Source organism: Brachyistius frenatus, unplaced genomic scaffold (assembly GCF_029030835.1).
Source record: "Brachyistius frenatus isolate BFR_SWC_R1_liver_20210118 unplaced genomic scaffold, ASM2903083v1 Contig_392, whole genome shotgun sequence".
Taxonomy (NCBI): domain Eukaryota; kingdom Metazoa; phylum Chordata; class Actinopteri; family Embiotocidae; genus Brachyistius; species Brachyistius frenatus.
This window is the reverse complement of record NW_027210991.1, coordinates 199,510-220,180: the sequence shown is the minus strand read 5'-3', so window position 1 is coordinate 220,180 and position 20,671 is coordinate 199,510. Positions and strand designations below refer to the sequence as shown.

At 44.8% G+C, this 20,671-nt stretch overlaps 2 protein-coding genes across 2 annotated transcripts; both read left to right on the top strand.

The window, feature by feature from the left end:
* The first annotated feature begins 3,393 nt into the window (after positions 1-3,393).
* Positions 3,394-18,144, top strand: LOC138636626 (anti-Muellerian hormone type-2 receptor-like). The gene is made up of 11 exons (XM_069724717.1): positions 3,394-3,443; positions 5,318-5,509; positions 5,632-5,790; positions 5,876-5,986; positions 6,193-6,299; positions 6,373-6,594; positions 8,360-8,474; positions 11,736-11,893; positions 12,069-12,225; positions 15,150-15,286; positions 17,307-18,144. The coding sequence occupies exons 1-11, from the start codon at positions 3,410-3,412 to the stop codon at positions 17,409-17,411; spliced, it is 1,497 nt and encodes a 498-aa protein (XP_069580818.1). The 5' UTR covers positions 3,394-3,409; the 3' UTR covers positions 17,412-18,144.
* A 30-nt stretch (positions 18,145-18,174) lies between these two features.
* Positions 18,175-19,214, top strand: tmem187 (transmembrane protein 187). Its single transcript, XM_069724716.1, has one exon. The coding sequence runs from the start codon at positions 18,425-18,427 to the stop codon at positions 19,208-19,210; it is 786 nt and encodes a 261-aa protein (XP_069580817.1). The 5' UTR covers positions 18,175-18,424; the 3' UTR covers positions 19,211-19,214.
* Positions 19,215-20,671: the final 1,457 nt, after the last annotated feature.

Here is a 20,671-nt window from a genome sequence, read left to right as displayed (position 1 = left end):
TTTTTGATTTTAGCAAATGGCTGCAATGAAACAAAGAGTGAAAAATTTAAAGGGTCTGAATACTTTCCGTACCCACTATATATCATGTTTTAACACTGATGTGTTCCGTGTTTTTACTCTGATGTGTTCCGTGTTTTAACCCTGACTAGTTCTGTGTTTCAACCTTGACGTGTTCTGTCTTTCAAACCTGACATTTACCATGTTTTAACCCTGACGTGTTCCGTGTTTAACCCCGATGTTTTCTTTATTTTAACCCTGATGTGTTCCGTATTTTAACCATAACGTGTTCCGTGTTTTAACCCTGATGCGTTTCATCTTTTAACCCTGATGTGTTCTGTGTTTCAACCCTGACGTGTTCCATGTTTTAACCCAGATGTGTTCTGTATTTTAACCTTGACTTGTTCCGTGTTTTAACCCTGACTTGTTCCGTGTTTTAACCCTGACGTGTTCCGTATTTTAACCCTGTGGTGTCCTTGATTATTACCTTGAGGTGTTCCGTATTTTAACACTAACGTGTTCCGTGTTTCAACCCTGATATGTTCCATGTTTTAACCCTGATGTGTCCTTTATTATTACCTTGTAGTGTTCCCTGTTTCAACCCTGACATGTTCTGTCTTTCAAACCTGACATATATCATGTTTTAACCCTGATGTGTTCCATGTTTCAAACCTGATGTGTTCCGTGTTTTAACCTTGACTTGTGCCGTCTTTTAATCCTTACTGGTTCCGTGTTTCAACCTTGACGTGTTCTGCGTTTCAACCCTGACGTGTTCCATGCTCTTACCCTGATGTTTTCTTTATTTTAATCCTGATGTGTTCCGTATTTTAACCATAAACGTGTTCCGTGTTTTAACCCTGATGCGTTCCATGTTTTAACCCTGATGTGTTCTATGTTTCAACCCTGATGTGTTCCATGTTTTAACCCTGATGCGTTCCGTGTTTCTACCCTGACGTGTTCCGTTATTTACCCTGACGTGTTCCATGTTTTAACCGAGATGTGTTCCGTATTTTAACCTTGACTTGTTCTGTGTTTTAACCCTGACGTGTTCCGTATTTTAACTCCAATGTGTCCTTTATTATTACGTTGAGGTGTTCCGTATTTTAACGTTCACGTGTTCCGTGTTTCAACCCTGATAGGTTCCATGTTTTAACCCTGATGCGTTCCATGTTTTCTACCCTGACGTGTTCCGTTATTTAACCCTGACGTGTTCTGTCTTTAAACCTGACATATGCCATGTTTTAACCCTGATGTATTCCTTATTATAACCCAGACTAGTTCAGTGTTTCAACCCTGACGTGTTCTGTCTTTCAAACCTGACATATACCATGTTTTAACCCTGACGTGTTCTGTGTTTTAACCCTGATGTTTTCTTTATTTTAACCGTGATGTGTTCTGTATTATAACCATAACGTGTTCCGTGTTTTAACCCTGACGTGTTCTGTCTTTCAAACCTGACATATACTGTGTTTTAACCCTGATGTGTTCCGTGTTTCAAACCTGATGTGTTCCGTATTTTAACCTTGACTTAATCCTTACGGGTTCCGTGTTTCAACCCTGATGTGTTCGGTGTTTCTACCCTGACGTGTTCTGTTATTTAACCCTGACGTGTTCTGTCTTTCAAACCTGACATATATCATGTTTTAACCCTGATGTGTTCCATGTTTCAACCCTGACGTGTTCCGTATTTTAATGCTCACGTGTTCCATGTTTCAACCCTGACGTGTTCCATGTTTCAACCCTAACGTGTTCCGTATTGTAATGCTCTCGTGTTCCATGTTTCAACCCAGACATGTTCCATGTTTTAAACCTGTAGTGTTCTGTCTTTCAAACCTGAGGTGTACCGTGTTTTAACCCTGATGTGTTCTTTATTATAACCCTGACGTGTTCTGTGTTTCAACCCTGACATATACCGTGTTTTAACCCTGATGTTTTCTTTATTTTAACCCTGACGTGCTCCACGTTTCAACCCTGACGTGTTCCGTATTTTAAACCTCATGCGTTTCATGTTTTAACCCTGACGTGTTCCGTGTTTCAACTGTTGTATCTCAAATTATTGTCCCCAATAGTTTTCCCCGAGTCCGTTGATAGAAGCAGTATTTAGGCAGTTACCGGTTTTAGTTGATTTTTATTAAGCGTAGTTTACAAGATATCTTGGAGAGCCCAACATCAACCTGAGGTCTCTTTGTTGGAGTCTGACTTCCCCCTTTCCGGCACATACACTTATACTATAGGAAGAGGCGTTACCTAGGTTGTGGCGGGACATTTGCATAGTATGTTTGTCTCAGTACTTTTCCACTGTCCTCCGTTTGAACCACATCCCCCTTTTGATCTGATAGTGAGTTGCACCCTACTGTGACCTCAACGTGTTAAGTTCCTGCATAAGCAATGTGTTCTACAATGCTTACAGTCAGTATGTATTTTGTGCTTCTGTGCTAGGATATGTTTACAACAATACAACACACATATATATATATATATCATATCATATTACTTACATATAGGTCGTACCATCACTACCAATCTTAAGGTGTAGACAAAAGGCTGTGTATGTAAATGAGAGTGATACTGCTTGGCCAAACCAAAAGGTCACAGTAGGAGGTCTGCAACCTGTGGGGTCACATACAGTTGTTCTTTGAGGCATTATCAGATGGCTGTCTGGAGGACTCCAGGGGGTGAAGGAAGACAACCCCCACCTCCACCAACCAACAAAGAATACATCAATATACATGACTTTTGGTGGAAGACAACCCAAATTATATTGTATTAGCATACAACATATGAGCCCTCATATGCACTAAGCAGATCTATATTCCACACAACCCTGATGTGTTCTTTGTTATAACCCTGACATTTTCCGTGTTCTGGAATTTGACTCTGACGTGTTCCATGTTTCAACCCTGATGTGTTCTTAATATAAACCTGACTTGTTCCGTTTTCCATATTTAAACTCTTCAGTATCCGTATTTTAACCCTAACGTGTAACATGTTTTAATCTTAACGTGTTCCGTGTTTTAACCATGATGTGTTCCAACCCTGACATTTTCCATGTTCCAACCCTGATGTGTTCCGTGTTTCAACCCTGACATGTTCTGGACTTTGCAGGGCGCCAACACCATGTTTTAGTCACTACATTTGTGGCACTTTGAAACCGGTCGTCCTGGTTTCAGTGAAGCTGTGACTCGTTTATTTTTAGATGAACACCTCTGGTGATGAAGAGGATGATGAAGAGAATGATGAAGAGGGTGATGAAGAGGATGATGAAGGCACTCTAGGAGGCAGAATCATGTCCAACATGTCCCAGTGTGGGAGTGCAGGAACATGTGGGAAACTCCTGTCACATTCCAGGACTGATAAATCTTCCTGCTCCTCCTCCTTCTACTGTTCCTCCTCCTCCTCGGTCTCAGACACCATGATGCTGCCGTGGCAGCTGCTCCTGGCTGTGGGTGAGTGTCCTGAAATGAGCTGTGTGTTTCTGCTGAATCGTTCTCTTCTGATTTAAAGTTTCTCTGCTGATTTAAAGCTTCAGTCGAAGTTGGTTGTTGTGAGACTGTCGGTCCGAACCAACAGAGCAGATCTACGAAGGAAATGTTCTCAGATCTGAATCGTCTTTTCTCCTCAGTTTCAGCTGAGAGTCCTTCACCAGGGAGTGAAGCAGTGATCCATTAGTTTGTGACTCCATCAGAACAGCTGCAAACAGGAGAGATGCTGTGAAAAATGTAAATAAAAACAATCTGATGATTTATAATTCACATAAACTCATTCAATTCAAATTAATTCAAAGACAAAATATGAAATGTAGAAACTGAGAAATATTATTTATGAAAAATATCTGCTCATTTTGAATTTGATGGCAGCAACACGTCTCTAAAAGTTGTGACAGGATCAACAAAAGACTGGAAAAGTTGTGGAAAATAAATTAAAAAAACACCTGATGGAACATCTGTAACTAATCAGGCTACCATGGCAACAGATCAGTAACATGATTGGGTATAAAAGATGATTTCAGAGAGGCAGAGTCTCTCAGCAGTGAAGATGGGGAGAGGTTCACCACTCTGAAAGACTGTGTTGGAAAATAGTTCAACAATCTAAGAATAATATTCCTCAACGTAAAACTACAAAGAATTAGTGGATTTCATCGTCTACGGTTCATAATATCATTAAAAGATTCAGAGAATCTGGAGAAATCTCTGAACACAAGGGACAAGGCTGGAAACCAATATTGGATGGTGGTGATCTTCGGGCCCTCAGGCAGCACTGCATTAAAAACACACTATTCTGGAGTGGAAATCACTGCATGGGCTCAGGAACACTTGTGAAAACCATCGTCTGTGAACACAGTTCATCGCTGCGTCCACAAATGATGTTAAAACTCTCCAAAGAAGAAACCAGATAGAAACATGATCCAGAAACACCGCCGCCTTCTCTGGACCGAGATCATTGAAGATGGACTGAGGTGAAGTGGACAACTGTCCTGAGGTCTGATGGATCACAATCTGAGATTCTGTTTGGAAATCATGGACGCTGCATCCTCCAGGTTAAAGAGGAGAGGGACCAGCCAGCTTGTTATCAGCTCAGTTCTAAAGCCAGCATCTGTGATGGTACAGGGATGCATTAGTGCACATGGCATGGGTAGCTTGAACATCTGGAAGGAAGCATTAATGCTGAATGATATATTCAGGTTTTGGAGCAACATATGCTGCCATCCAGACAACGTCTCTTTCAGGGAAGGTCTTGTTTATTTCAGCAGAACAACGTCCAACCACATTCTGCACGTATTCCAACAGCATGGTTCTCTAGTAGAAGAGTCCGCTGATAAACTGGCCTCCTGCAGTCCAGACCTGTCAATCATTGAAAACATCTGGAGCATCAGGACATGAACAATACAACAAAGGAGACCCTGAACTGTTGAGCAGCTGAAATCCTCTATCAGGCAAAAAAATGGGACCACATTTCACTTTCAAAACTCCAGAAACTGGTCTCCTCAGTTCCTGAACATTTCCAGAGTGTTGTTAAAAGAAGAGTTGATGCAGCTCAGTGGTGAACATGATCCTGGAACAACTTATAGAAACGTGTTGCTGACATCAGATTCAAAATGAGAAGATATTTTTAATGAAACAATAACATTTCTCAGTTTCAACATTTGATACGTTGTCTTTGGTTTATTTTCTATTAAATATAAGTTTATGTGATTTATAAACCATCCCATTCTGTATTTATTTACATTTTTCACAGCGTCTCCACTGTTTCAGAAACAGAGTTGTAATATTTATGAAGAAGTTTGTCTTCAGGTTCAGCATGTGGTCCTCTGCTCCTCCAGGATGGATGTGCGTCAGCAGCCAGCACATGTTGCTGAGGAGACGCTGTGTTTTCCGCGTCACGAGGCCACGGAGCATCCAGCAGTACGGCGCTGCTGGCAGTGTGAGCGGCTCGGTGCAGGTCTGTGAGCGGACCCGCTGCTGCGTGGGCTACTTCCACATCAACAACAGCCAGCCGGAGGTGGATGTTCTCGGTAAGAGCCTGCGGTATCTGTGGACTGGACCGGACCGCCTGCTGGACCGACGTTAAAGCTCATATATATGTACGTGGGTTCTGTTCGAGTTCTGACAGGTTCTGTTCCTGCTTCTGTTGCAGCTTGTGACGTGGTGGAAAAGTTCTGCCCAGATTCGACCTGCCGGGCTCAAACACGCTCCGACATCCTGAAGTGTGTCTGTAACACAGACCTGTGCAACAGCGACATCACCTGGAGCCCGGAGCCCGAACAAGCCCCGCCCACCAGCCCTTCTCCTGCAGGTGAGGAGGACTGAAGGATTGATGAGATAAACATAATCAACACGTGTAAATGAAGACGCGCATGTTATCCATCATGTTCTTTCAGATGGAAACATGCAGACGGCTGCTCTTCTGGTCGGGATGCTGCTCATCGGGCTCTTCATCGTCCTCTTCATCGTCCTCGCTGTCAGACGGAGGAACTGCTCCCAACAGAAGAGTAAGATCTTCATTGCATCTGATTGATCTCTGGATTGTAATGAGTCTGTGCTGCAGCCTCAAGTGACCTTCAGGTGACCCATGGGTGATTCTCAGGTGACCTGTAGGTGACCGCCGGGTGACCCCTACATGACCTATGGGCGGCCCCAGGTGACTTTTGTGTGACCCTCAGGTGACCTCCGGGTGTCGCTTTGCTTTGTGTTTCAGAGGAGCGTCCAGCGTCCTCCTGTGAGGGTGACAGCGCCCCCCCACCGTGCTCATGCCTCACCACCATCACCTGTGATGCTGACATCACTGGCGTGGAGCTGCAGCAGGTGACCTCACCTGTCCGACGGTTTAAACCTCAGAGTGTCTCGTGTGTGACCTGGTTGTGTTTATGTGTCACAGATTGTGGGCCGAGGTCATTTTGGGACGGTTTTCCGGGGGCGGTTGCGTGGATGTGTCGTGGCGGTGAAAGTGTTCCCTGCAGGCTGGACGCAGCGGTTCTCCTCCGAGCGGCAGGTGTACGAGCTGCCGCTGATGAAGCACGACGCCATCGTCTCCTTCCTGGGCGCCGGGAGGAAACACGCCGACAGCAGCGGCTTCATCGTGCTGCAGTTCGCCGAACACGTGAGACAAAAACATCTCCGTTTCCTGAGAGATCACACTTCATGTGTTTATACGTGACCAATGACCTTCAGGGTTCCATAGAGGACACGAGAGGAGACGAATACACGCCGAGACCATCAGAGTAAAACGGACAAACTTACACAAGGAGACTGAGATGGAAATGAAACAAATAAGAGAACATAAATAAATAAAAAGAATGAATAAAACCTGATTCATAAGAATGAATTAAATAAAACTACAATAAAATAGAACACAAAACAAATGGATCACAATAAAGCAGTATTACTCCAGAGAGTGTCCTGATGACATCACTGTTGATCCCATAATGACGTTAAAACACCGTCCAGTGTGATATTGTGATTATACAACAAGTTACCAACTAAATAAAACATGTCATCTACATGTGTTCATATTGTGGAACAATTCACTCTAAAATATAAAACTTTTTATTAGTGTGATCTCCGTTTCCATGGCAACACACGGTGTATCACTAACAACTCATGTAATGTCTGCAATGTTTACTATAGGAAGTAGTCCGACCCTTAGCAACCACCTAGCAACAGAGAGGATTTCTAGTCTCCAACTGAATAAATACAGAACATAGAAACACTAAACTGATCAGCAAGCTCAGTCTGGTTGGAACAAAGATATCTGATGAACAAAGATATGTGATGAACAAAGATATCTGATGATCAAAGATATCTGATGAACAAAGATATCTGATGATCAAAGATATCTGATGAACAAAGATATCTGAGGAACAAAGATATCTGATGAGCAAAGATATCTGATGAACAAAGATATCTGATGATCAAAGATATCTGATGAACAAAGATATCTGAGGAACAAAGATATCTGATGATCAAAGATATCTGGTGAACAAAGATATCCATGTTCTCATGTGTTTTTAACATTTTAGCTCCGTGTCATGTGTTCAAACCAAACCGGTCCAGCTAGCCTCCTCTAGGATTGTAAGTGCGTGACTATCCGTGGTGTTACGGTACGGGTGCTCGGAGCGACCAAAAAGGACCAAAAGAGACCCGACTTCACCAAATGGCTCATTTAATAGAACTATAAGAAGTAGAAACTACATTATATTACATAGTAGATGAAACTCTATTCTAATTCTATGTTCCCATTGAGGAGGTGGAGTGATATTTCTAGTGATGAGCAGGATGTGATGTCATGATGATTTCTTCCAAATGTTCTGTTGACCAATCAGATCTCTGGGGAGGAGCTACTTGTTGTATAATAAAACTGTAAAATATGAATTTAACAAAATTACACCATAAAATCAGGCCGGTACAGATTCTGACAATACTACGTCCCGCCCACCGATAACTGTAACCTGACTGCACCACAGGCCTGTCAATCAAACAGACACGCCCCCAAAACCAGGTCTTCTTGAATCTTCTTTTCTAATGAATGAGGGATTATTTTCAGATGGACCTCCAGAAAACTAATAAGAAGGAGTGACTTTAGCTAACAACACCGAGATAACTGATGGACACATTTTATTCACTTTGGATTTGATGAGAGAAGTTGAATGGGAGTCTATGGAGCCGGAGGCTTTTTGGAGCCGACCTCTAGTGGCACTCGCTGGTATTGCAACTGAAGACTCTTCTGGATCAGAACCATTTTACAGACCTGAAGCTACGAACACTTTGATATCCAGTTTATGGATGTTCCCAATGAGTTGTCTGGTTCTTGTCTCTTCATGGATTTCTATTGTCTGCCTGAACAACAGGTGTGTGTTTGATTTCAGGGCTCTCTGCACTCCTTCCTGTGGAAACACACCAGCAGCTGGACGAGCTCACTGAAGCTGTGCCGCTCATTTTCTCAGGGACTTTCCTATCTGCACTCTGACCTTCTGCTCCACGGTACTGACACAGTGTGTGTGTGTGTGTGTGTGTGTGTGTGTGTGTGTGAGTTGTGATAGAGGGAGAGGACACAGCTTATACATGAAACATGGAGCTGAATGTTTCATGTTGAAATAGACTCTGAACATCAGTTTTAATTCTTTCAGTTCTCCACACTGATATTTTGAATGTTATCATTAAACATGATTAATCAGTCCCTCCATGAAATCACGATCTTGCGCAATATTTCAGGGAGTTTGCAATTATTTTAAATTGCCGAAATTTTTCCATAAAAAACATCGTCATCAGGATCTGTGCTGAAAGTATTAACGACAAAAAGTCAATTCAATTTTATTTTTTATTGGTATAAATCACAACACAGGTTATTTCATGGCTCTTAACACATTAAAGTCTTTACAGCAGAACTTTACAATATTATACAGAGAAACCAACAATTCAACAATCCAACAATTCCCACATAATCTAGGAGGGAAAAACTCACTTTAACCCTCGTGTTGTCCTCGGGTCAAAATGACCCACAGCTGTGTTCAACCAAGTTCTATTTTATTTCTATATTTTTTATATTTTTGAGCTCATTGGTCATCATTCTTTAAAGAAACCCTCACAGCCTCCTTGTCACCAATGATCCCAAAAAAATATGAAAATAAAATAGAACTTGGTTGAACACAGCTGCAGGTCATTTTGACCCGAGGACAACATGAGGGTTAACAGGAAGAAACCTCCGACAGAACCAGGATCAGAGGTGGGTGGAGCATCTGTTAACAGAACCGGGCTCAGAGGTGGGCGGAGCATCTTAACAGAACCAGGATCAGAGGTGGGCGGAACATCTGTTAACAGAACCAGGATCAGAGGTGGGCGGCCATCTGCCTCGACCGGTTGGGGTGAGAGGAGAGCAGAGAGAGAAAAGGACAGCATAGAGATAGAAGAGAAGAACTGTTGGTGGAGACGACAATCACAGAGCAGAGACATGCAGCTCCATGACGGGACATCTGGAAAAGAAAGAACAGCAACTACACGAGTGAAGGAACTGAATGGAGACAACAGATAATAAGAAGAAACTATGGGAGAGAAAAAGATGAAGTTAATGAGATGTGATGGTGAGATATGAGTTATAGAGAGTGAAAGAGTGAGAGGTAAGAAGCCCAGTGCATCATGGGAGGTTCCCCAGCAGCCTCGGTCTATAACAGCAGAACTGCAGGATGGTTCAGGTTCACCTGAGCAGCTCAACTATAAACTTTATCAAAAAGGAACGTTTTGAGTGGAACCTTAAAGCTCGAGAAGGTTTCTGCTCCTGAACACAAACTGGGAGCCTGAAAACTGAAACTCTGATTTACATCCTGCTGGTGGAAACTCTGGGAACCACAAGTAGGCTGAGAGAAGATCTCTGTTGGGATGATGTGGTTCTATAAGATCTATCAGGATGATGTGGTTCTATTAGATCTCTGTCAGGATGATGTGGTTCTATAAGATCTATCAGGATGATGTGGTTCTATTAGATCTCTGTCAGGATGATGTGGTTCTATAAGATCTATCAGGACGATGTGGTTCTATAAGATCTGTCAGGACGATGTGGTTCTATAAGATCTGTCAGGATGATGTGGTTCTGTAAGATCTCTACGATATGATGGAGCCTGGTCATGTAGAGCTTTGTAAGTCATCAAGAGAATTTTAAATTATATTCTTGATTTCACAGGAAGCCAGTGAAGAGAAGATAAAACTGGAGAAATATGATCTCTCTCGTTAAATCCCGTCAGTACTCTTGCTGCAGTAGTTTGGATCAGCTGCAGGTTTTTAATGAGTAATTTGGACGTCCTAACAACAAGGAATTACAATAATCTAGTCTAGAAGTAACAAACGCATGAATGAGTTTTTCTGCGTCACGCTGAGGAAGGATTTTCCTGATTTTATTAATATTACGTAGATGAAAGAAGGCAGTTCTGGAGATTTGCTTTATATGGTGTCTAAAGGACAAATCCTCATCAAAGATGACTCCAAGGTTCCTCACAGTTTTGCTGGAGGCCAAGACAACGTCATCCAGAGTAACTAAGTGATTAGACAAAGAGTTTCTGAGGTGTTTAGGACCAAGTACAAGAACTTCTGTTTTGTCTGAATTTAGAAGCAGGAAGTTTTTGGTCATCCAGGTCTTTATGTCTTTTAGACAGGCTTCAAGTTTTACTAACTGATTAGTTTCATCTGGTTTTATAGAAAGATATAGCTGAGTGTCATCTGCATAACAATGGAAGTTGATGCAGTGCTTCCTGATGACATCTCCTAATGGAAGCATGTACAAAGTAAAAAGTATTGGGCCGAACCCTGAGCTTTGTGGAACTCCATAACTAACTCTTGTTTGTCTGGAAGATTCATTGTTGACATGGACAAACTGCTCCAAAAAGTAAATCTTTTCAAACTAAACTCTCTTTATTACCAACAATAACCAACCAGAAAGTCTCTCTTCCTGTTTTCATCACCAAATAAAACTCTGCTCACCGGAGAAACAGGAAAACGAGGAGAAACGGGAAATGAAGGGGTTTGTGGGAAATGTGTTCTTCACATTAAAATGATGATTAAATGTTTGTGATCAAAGGAAGTGATTCCATATTACTGGATGTTAAATGAGTTTTCTCCACACGCCCAGTTGTCAGAGACGTCTCTTTGTTTGTTTCATCCAGCAGGTCTACGTGTTGAATGAACATGAATTAAACAGCCTCTAAAGCTCTTATTTTGAAAGGCTGATGTAGTCCTTGTTTCTATATTCCAGTCACAGACGGTCTGTTCTGGAAACATATGCAGCTTTTAGGACTTTTTAGGAACTTTTTTCTCCATGGTTCTCTAAGTTCAATAAATAAATAAAAATATTAAAACTAAAATATTTCCGATGTGCAGCATGATTATTATCTTAGGAAGTGATTACAGATTTAGTTCTTTATCAGGTGGTGTTTAAAATAAATCACATTTTTGTTTCTCAGCTTGCAATTTTTTTTAATTCCTGCAATTTTACACAAAAAACTCACTTAAAACTCCACAAATTACATCTACATTTTTCAGAAAATCCGCCGCAAAAGCAAACATTTTTGATTGCAACAATCACAGAAACACTCTGAAATCCTGGAGGGACTGATTTTCCTCATTAATGAACATGTGAGTCTCTGTGGATCCAAAACATCTGCTGCCTTTAAAAATCCAAACTCCACACGGTGACTGTAGAAGAAGACGGTCTGTTCACAGTGTGTGAACGATGACCTGCGTGTTGTTGTGGTGCAGATGTACACAAACCTGCAGTGGCCTACCGCGACCTGAGCAGCTCCAACGTGCTGGTGCGGGCGGACGGGACTTGTGTGTTGTGTGACTTTGGCTGCTCCACCATCGTGCGCTCGTGTTCAGGGAGTCGCTGCTGGTGGGACGACACCAGCGCCGTGGAGGTGAGACACAATCACGGCTGCTGACTCATTAGACAGTGACATCATTCCGTTTCAACATCGAGTGAAGACAACAGATTTATATTTATTTATAGTCTTTAAACTTTCACCTACCAGACTTACCAAAATAAACTTTACAACATGTATTGTACATAGCAATGACTCCCCATCTGTGCAGGGTCCGGCTCCGCTGGGAACGCTGCACTATGTCGCCCCTGAAGTCCTCGAAGGATCCGTGAACATCAGCAGCAGCTGCTTCCTCATGCAGGGAGACGTCTACGCTTTAGGGCTGCTGATCTGGGAGGTCTTAATGCGCTGCTCCGATTTATTTAAAGGTTGGACACCTTCAGGATGGATGAATGATGGATGGATGGATGGATGGATGGATGATGGGTGGATGGATGGATGGATGGATGATGGATAAATGGATGGATGGATGAATGGTTGGATGATGGATGAATGGATGGATGGATAGATGGATAGATGGATGGATGGTGATTGGGAGGAACGGCCTGCCCGATCTGAACCCGAGTGGTGTTTCGTTATTGGACTAATGTGCTAGTCACGGTTTGGCCATAACAAACATCATGTACGAACATAAGGTCGGTCATCAGTCTACCTGGTACCAGAACACCTTAGGCTGAGATCAATGATCGACTTTGTAGTCGTATCATCTGATCTGCGGCCGTATGTCTTGGACACTCAGGAGCAGAGCTGTCAGCTGATCACCACCTGGTGGTGAGTTGGATCAGATGGGAGTCGGCTGGAAAGACCTGGCAAGCCCAAAAGTGTACTGAGGGTGAACTGGGAACGTCTGGCAGAGGAACCTGTCTGGGGGGTCTTCAACTCTCACCTCCAGAAGAACTTCTCACGCATCCCGAGGGAGTTTGGGGACATGGAGTTCGAGTGGACCATGTTCAAAGCCTCTATTGTGGACGCGGCCGCTAAGAGTTGTGGTTGGAAGGTCATCGATGCCTGTCGCAGCAGCAACCCGAGAACCCGGTGGTGGACACCGGGGGTGAGGGAAGCTGTCAAGCTGAAAAAGGAGGCCTTTTGGGCCTGGTTGGCTCAGGGGTCTCCTGAAGCAGCTGACAGGTACAGGCAGGCCAGAAGGGTCGCGGATGCTAAAACTCGGGCATGGGAGGAGTTCGGGGAGGCCAGAGAAGGACTTTCGGTTTGCCTCAAGGAAATTCTGGCAAACCATCCGACGACTCAGGAAGGGAAAGCAGGGACAAGGGTGGTGGAGGAAGGGGGGCACTGCTCACTCGGATGGGGGACATCGTCAGGCGGTGGAAAGAGCACTTTGAGGAACTCTGGAGAGGAGGCAGCGTCTGAAGACTTGGGGAGGGGGTCGCACCCATATCCCTGGCAGAGGCCTCTGAGGTAGTCAAAAAGCTCCTCAGTGGCAAAGCGCCAGGGGTGGATGAGATCCGCCGGGGGTGGATGAGATCCGCCCTGAGATGCTGAAGGCGCTGGACATTGCTGGGCTGTCTTGGCTGACACACCTCTTCAATGTCGCATGGGGGTCGGGAACAGTGCCCATGGACTGGCAGGGGTGGTGGTTCCCATTTTCAAAAAAGAGGACCGGAGAGTTGCTCCAACTATCGGGGTATCACACTACTCAGCCTCCCAGGCAAAGCTTGTGCCAGGGTGCTGGAAAGGAGGCTCCGACCGTTTGTCGAACCTCAGATTCAAGAGGAGCAGTGCAGATTCCGTCCTTGTCGTGGAACAGTGGACCAGATCTTTACCCTCGCAGGACTACTGGAGGGGTGCTGGGAGTTTAACCATCCAGTCTAGATGTGCTTTGTGGACTTGTAGAAGGCTTTTGACCGGGTCCCCCGGGGGTTTTGGTGGTGGGGGGTGGGGGGAGGGTATGGGTACGGGCCATCTGGGCTCTGTACAACCGCAGTAAGAGCTGTGTTCGTATTCTCGGCAATAACTCAGAGATGTTTCCAGTGGGCGTGGCCTCCACCAGGGCTGTCCTTTGTCACCGATCCTGTTTGTGACCTTCATGGACAGGATATCTAGGCGCAGCCGGGGGGAGGAGCACATCAGGTTCGGGGGTCTCCGGATCGCATCTCTGCTGTTTGCAGATGATGTGGTCCTGTTGGCCTCTTCGGACCTCCAGCACTCACTGGGGCGGTTTGCAGCTGAGTGTGAAGCGGCAGGGATGAGGGTCAGCATCCCCAAATCTGAGGCCATGGTTCTCTGCTGGAAACCGGTGGATTGCTCCCTCCAGGTGGGGACGGAGTGCCTGCCTCAAGTGAAGGAGTTTAAGTATCTCAGGGTCTTGTTCACGAGGAGGATGGAGGATGGAGCGGGAGATCGACCCCCAGATCGGTGCTGCTGCAGCAGTACAACAGGCGCTGCACCGGACCGTGTTGGTGAAGAGGAGCTGAGCCGGAAGGCGAAGCTCTCAGTTTACTGGACGATCTACGTTCCGACCCTCACCGATGGTCAGCAGCTCTCTGGGTCGTGACCGAAAGAACGAGGTTGCGGCTACAAGCGGCCGAAATGAGTTTCCTCCGTAGGAGGCCGGCCTCAGCCTCAGAGATCGGGTAAGGAGCTCGGACATCAGGAGGGAACTTGGAGTTGAGGCGCTAATCCTTCGTGTTGAAAGTTGTCAGCTGAGGTGGTTCGGGCCTCTGATCAGGATCCTCCTGGGAGCCTCCCTCTGGAAGTTTTCCGGGCACGCCCAACTGGCAGGAGACCCCGGGGAAGACCCAGGACACGCTGGAGGGATTATATCTCCCGGTTGGCCTAGGAACATCTCGGGATCCTCCAGCATGAGCTGGAAAATGTTGCAGGAGAGAGAAGTCTGGGTCAGCTTGCTTGGCTGTTGCCACCGCGACCCAACCCGGATAAGTGGAAGATGATGAATGGATGATGGATGATGGATGGATGATGCATGAATGATGGATGGATGGATGACGGATGGATGACAGATGGATGATGAATAATGGATGAGGGACGATGGATGATGGATGGTGGATGGATGGATGGTGGATGATGGACAATGGATGGATGGTGGATGATGGATGGACGGTGGATGGTGGATGATGGATGGACGGTGGATGATGGATGATGGACAATGGATGGATGATGGATGGATGATGCTGGATGATGGACAATGGATGGATGGTGGATGATGGACAATGGATGGATGGTGGATGGCTGGATGATGGATGACGGATGGATGATGGATGCCTCTCTAAAGGATGTGTAACTGACCTGAACATAATGAATCCTTCATGTCCAGGTCATGTTGTTCCTCACCACCTGCTGCCATATGAATCAGAATTGGGTGCCGATGTAACTCGGGAGAGACTCGTCCTGTTGGTGTCTCACCTGGACAGGAGACCTTCTGTCCCTGAACACTGGGAGCTGCTGCCACAGGTATTCTGTCTCAGAGCCTTGAGCCTGTTCGGTCAGCTGTGCTAGACAGTAGCATGTTTACAGCGGCGTGTTTGGTGTCATCAGCCAGTAGATATCAGAAAAAAATTCTCCAAAATTTCAAAAACAATCTTTCAAGAGCTTAAAACTAGGAAACAGAATGAAACTATGATCATTTACAAGCTCGTTATGATGTAATAAATCCAATAATAATCTAACATTGTTTACAATATGTGATTTCCTCAGAACATCAGATTGTGATTCATCTATAACAGAATCTAAAACGTCTTTATTCTTTTGGTAAACACCAGCCAACATGTAATGATGTCATCCTCTGGATGCTGTAATGATGTCATCCTCTGGATGCTGTAATGATGTCATCCTCTGGATGTTGTAATGATGTCATCCTCTGGATGTTGTAATGATGCCATCCTCTGGATGTTGTAATGATGTCATCCTCTGGATGTTGTAATGATGCCATCCTCTGGATGTTGTAATGATGTCATCCTCTTGATGTTGTAATGATGTCATCCTCTGGATGCTGTAATGATGTCATCCTCTTGATGCTGTAATGATGTCATCCTCTGGATGCTGTAATGATGTCATCCTCTGGATGCTGTAATGATGCCATCCTCTGGATGTTGTAATGATGTCATCCTCTTCATGCTGTAATGATGTCATCCTCTGGATGCTGTAATGATGTCATCCTCTGGATGCTGTAATGATGTCATCCTCTGGATGTTGTAATGATGCCATCCTCTGGATGTTGTAATGATGTCATCCTCTTGATGCTGTAATGATGTCATCCTCTGGATGTTGTAATGATGTCATCCTCTGGATGCTGTAATGATGTCATCCTCTGGATGCTGTAATGATGTCATCCTCTGGATGTTGTAATGATGTCATCCTCTTCATGCTGTAATGATGTCATCCTCTTCATGCTGTAATGATGTCATCCTCTGGATGTTGTAATGATGTCATCCTCTGGATGTTGTAATGATGTCATCCTCTGGATGTTGTAATGATGCCATCCTCTGGATGTTGTAATGATGTCATCCTCTTGATGTTGTAATGATGTCATCCTCTGGATGTTGTAATGATGTCATCCTCTTCATGCTGTAATGATGTCATCCTCTTCATGCTGTAATGATGTCATCCTCTGGATGTTGTAATGATGTCATCCTCTGGATGTTGTAATGATGTCATCCTCTGGATATTGTAATGACGTCATCCTCTGGATGTTGTAATGATGTCATCCTCTGGATGTTGTAATGATGTCATCCTCTTCATGCTGTAATGATGTCATCCTCTTCATGCTGTAATGATGTCATCCTCTGGATGTTGTAATGATGTCATCCTCTTCATGCTGTAATGATGTCATCCTCTGGATGTTGTAATGATGTCACCCTCTTCATGCTGTAATGTCATCCTCTTGATGTTGTAATGTCACCCTCTTCATGCTGTAATGATGTCATCCTCTGGATGTTTCAATGATGTCATCCTCTTCATGCTGTAATGATGTCATCCTCTGGATGCTGTAATGATGTCATCCTCTGGATGTTGTAATGATGTCATCCTCTGGATGTTGTAATGATGCCATCCTCTGGATGTTGTAATGATGTCATCCTCTTGATGTTGTAATGATGTCATCTTCTGGATGCTGTAATGATGTCATCCTCTGGATGCTGTAATGATGTCATCCTCTGGATGTTGTAATGATGTCATCCTCTGGATGCTGTAATGATGTCATCCTCTGGATGTTGTAATGATGTCATCCTCTGGATGTTGTAATGATGTCATCCTCTGGATGCTGTAATGATGTCATCCTCTGGATGTTGTAATGATGTCATCCTCTGGATGTTGTAATGATGTCATCCTCTGGATGTTGTAATGATGTCATCCTCTGGATGTTGTAATGATGTCATCCTCTGGATGCTGTAATGATGTCATCCTCTGGATGTTGTAATGATGTCATCCTCTGGATGTTGTAATGATGTCATCCTCTGCATGTGTCACCTGTCAGGGTGCTGCGCTGACTGAGCTCCTAACTGACTGCTGGGACGGAGATCCGGACGCACGTCTCTCAGCTCACTGTGTGCTGGACAGATTGCTGTCTCTTCAGCCCTGATCTGCTGTTGCCATGTCTCATTGTCTTCGTATCTAATTGTCTCACGATCTCCGTGTCTCAGTGTCTCATTGTCTCTGTGTCTCAGCCTGAACTGTCTGTCCAACGTAGAGAGCTCCTGTTCCAAAAGGTTTTGTTTTCATCAGGAAGATCTTGGTTTGAAAGCAGTTTAAGTTTTGAACACCGTATTAAAGCATGTGCAGTGCTGTTTCTATCACCTGCAAAATATCTAAAGTATCAAAATATTTTTAACATTTCATGACGCCTTCATCTCCTCACGTCTCAACGCCTGCAGCAGCCTCTTCACCTCCATCCATCATCCATCAGTCCAATTCAATGTCTTCACCTCCATCTAACGTCCATAAGATTTTACTGTGGACTGGTGAGATTCTCTCCCTCCTGTTAGCTGAGCTGATTGTTCCGTTAGTCTGACATCACCACAGACTTCTATCTGTTCTGGTTCTATCTGTTCTAGTTCTATCTGTTCTGGAGACACGTCCTAAAACTCATTTCAGTTGAGGAAGGAGCTGCCTGAGGAAATAAAGTCTTAAATCTCTTTTTAAAACAGACGTGCATCAGAGCTTTTAGTTGATCCACTTTTATAGCCTGTTTTTAATGTGTTTTAATGTGTTTTAATTGATCATTGTGTTGTTAGAATTCACTGGTTTTGTTTTAATGGATTATTTTATGTGAAGCTGGTGAAACTGGAGCTTAGAAACATGTTACAAATAAAGTTTATTATTATGTTTATTATAAAGCACTTCAATGAATCTGTGTGTGTGTGTGTGTGTGTGTGTGTGTGTGTGTGTGTGTGTGTGTGTGTGTGTGTGTGTGTGTGTGTGTGTCATTCTGACCCTGTGTTTATACACCGACAGAGTGAAGGTGAGGGAGCCAATCCAATCCCTCGGTTTTGTACCACGTGACAGTGAAACCCGGAACACCAGTGCCAGCTGGAGCTGCGTGTTCCCGCTCCGAGCACCTTTCTGTCCTTCCGACTGTATAACGTGTTTCCGGTGATGAGGGCAGCCCTGCTGCACGTGTCCGTCCCTCTTGTGCTGTGTGTCGTCCTGGCCAACACGAGCCTGTTCGCCGCCGTGCACGTGGAGCTGACCTACGATGATTACGCGGAGAAGCGGCTCGAGCACGCGCCTGCGTTCCTGTCGATGCCGTGGAACAGCGTGGTGAACGTCGGCTACGTCATCATGGGGCTGCGCTGGCTGCTGCGGCGGAGCGACGCGGCGGAGACGGAGCAGGGCCGCTACCTGCGGCAGGTGTTCGCGCTCATGGCCGTCTTTTACGCTCCCGTGCAGTGGACGCGCCTGGCCGTGCTGCGGCGCGCTCCCGCGGTGCTCGACCAGTGGGTCACCCTACCGATCTTCGCGTGGGTTCCCGCGTGGATCGACTTCATCGAGCATCTGCCGGCGAAGCGGCGCGCGTCGCACGCGGCAGCTCTCGAGCTGTGCTCTCTCTTCAGCTACGGCCTCGCGCTGCTGCACGAGCGCGGCTTCGAGGCGGCGCTGGGCTGCCACGTCGCCTTTTCGGTGTACAAGGGAGTTCGCGTGCAGCTGACGCACGGGGACGGCGTCTCGCGGAGGTATCTCGCGCTGGCCATCCTGTCCTGTGCGGGGTTCGTGGTGCTGAAGCTGCTGGATCACTGGCTCGCGCGGTACCGGCTGTTCCAGCAGCTCACCGGACACTTCTGGTCCAAAGTGTGTGACGTGCTGCAGTTCCACTTCAGTTTCTGTTTCCTCACCGCGCTGACGAACCGGGCGGTGGAGGAGAGCGCGGCGCGGCGGGAGTGAGGGGGGGGGGGCACTGCTGACTACTAACATGAATAAATGTCCAGTTTTGACCAAAACATTTGAATAAACAGCAGAGAATGAAGTGAAATCTGTTCATGATGATTGTTAGAGACCTCTGAACTGCTCTACTGTTCAGGTGTGTGAACAGGTGTGTGTTTCTACAGGTGTGTGTTTCTACAGGTGTGTGAACGTGTGTGTGTTTTTACAGGTGTGTGAACAGGTGTGTGTTTTTACAGGTGTGTGAACAGGTGTGTGTTTTTACAGGTGTGTGAACGTGTGTGTGTTTTTACAGGTGTGTGTTTCTACAGGTGTGTGAACAGGTGTGTGTTTCTACAGGTGTGTGTTTCTACAGGTGTGTGAACAGGTGTGTGTTTTTACAGGTGTGTGTTTCTACAGGTGTGTGTTTCTACAGGTGTGTGAACAGGTGTGTGTTTCTACAGGTGTGTGAACAGGTGTGTGTTTTTACAGGTGTGTGTTTTTACAGGTGTGTGTTTCTACAGGTGTGTGTTTCTACAGGTGTGTGAACAGGTGTGTGTTTCTACAGGTGTGTGAACAGGTGTGTGTTTTTACAGGTGTGTGTTTCTACAGGTGTGTGTTTCTACAGGTGTGTGTTTTTACAGGTGTGTGAACGTGTGTGTGTTTCTACAGGTGTGTGTTTTTACAGGTGTGTGAACAGTTTCAGAGGAAAATCTGTCGGGCTAATGAGAAGTCTGAGCTCAGGTGTGTCTCACCTGGAAACTTTAATTAAAACTAGAGATTGAACACACACATTAGAACATATCAACACACATTAGAACACATAGAACATATTAGAACACATTAGAACACAACATATCAGCACACATCAGAACATAGAACACAGAACATATCAGCACACATTAGAACATAGAACACATAGAACATAGAGAACATATTAGAACATAAAGAACATATCAGCACACATTAGAACACATAGAGCATATAGAACACATCAGCACACCATAGAACATATCAGAACACATCAGAAGATATCAGAACATGTAGAACATATCAGAACACATTAGAACACATAGAACATAGAGAACATATAGAACACATCAGCACACAGTAGAACACAGAACACATCAGAACATATCAGAACATGTAAAGCATATAGAACATATCAGAACACATTAGAACACAAAGCATAGAACATAGCACACATAGAACACCTAGAACATATCAGAACACATTAGAACACAAAGCATATAGAATACATCAGCACACATGAGAACACAGAACATATCAACACATCAGAATATATCAGAACACATTAGAACACAACACATAGAACACCTAGAACATATAGAACATATCAGCACACATAGAACATAGCACACATAGAACACCTAGAACATATAGAACATATCAGCACACATAGAACATAACACACATAGAACACCTAGAACATATAGAACATAGCACACATCGGAACACAGTGAC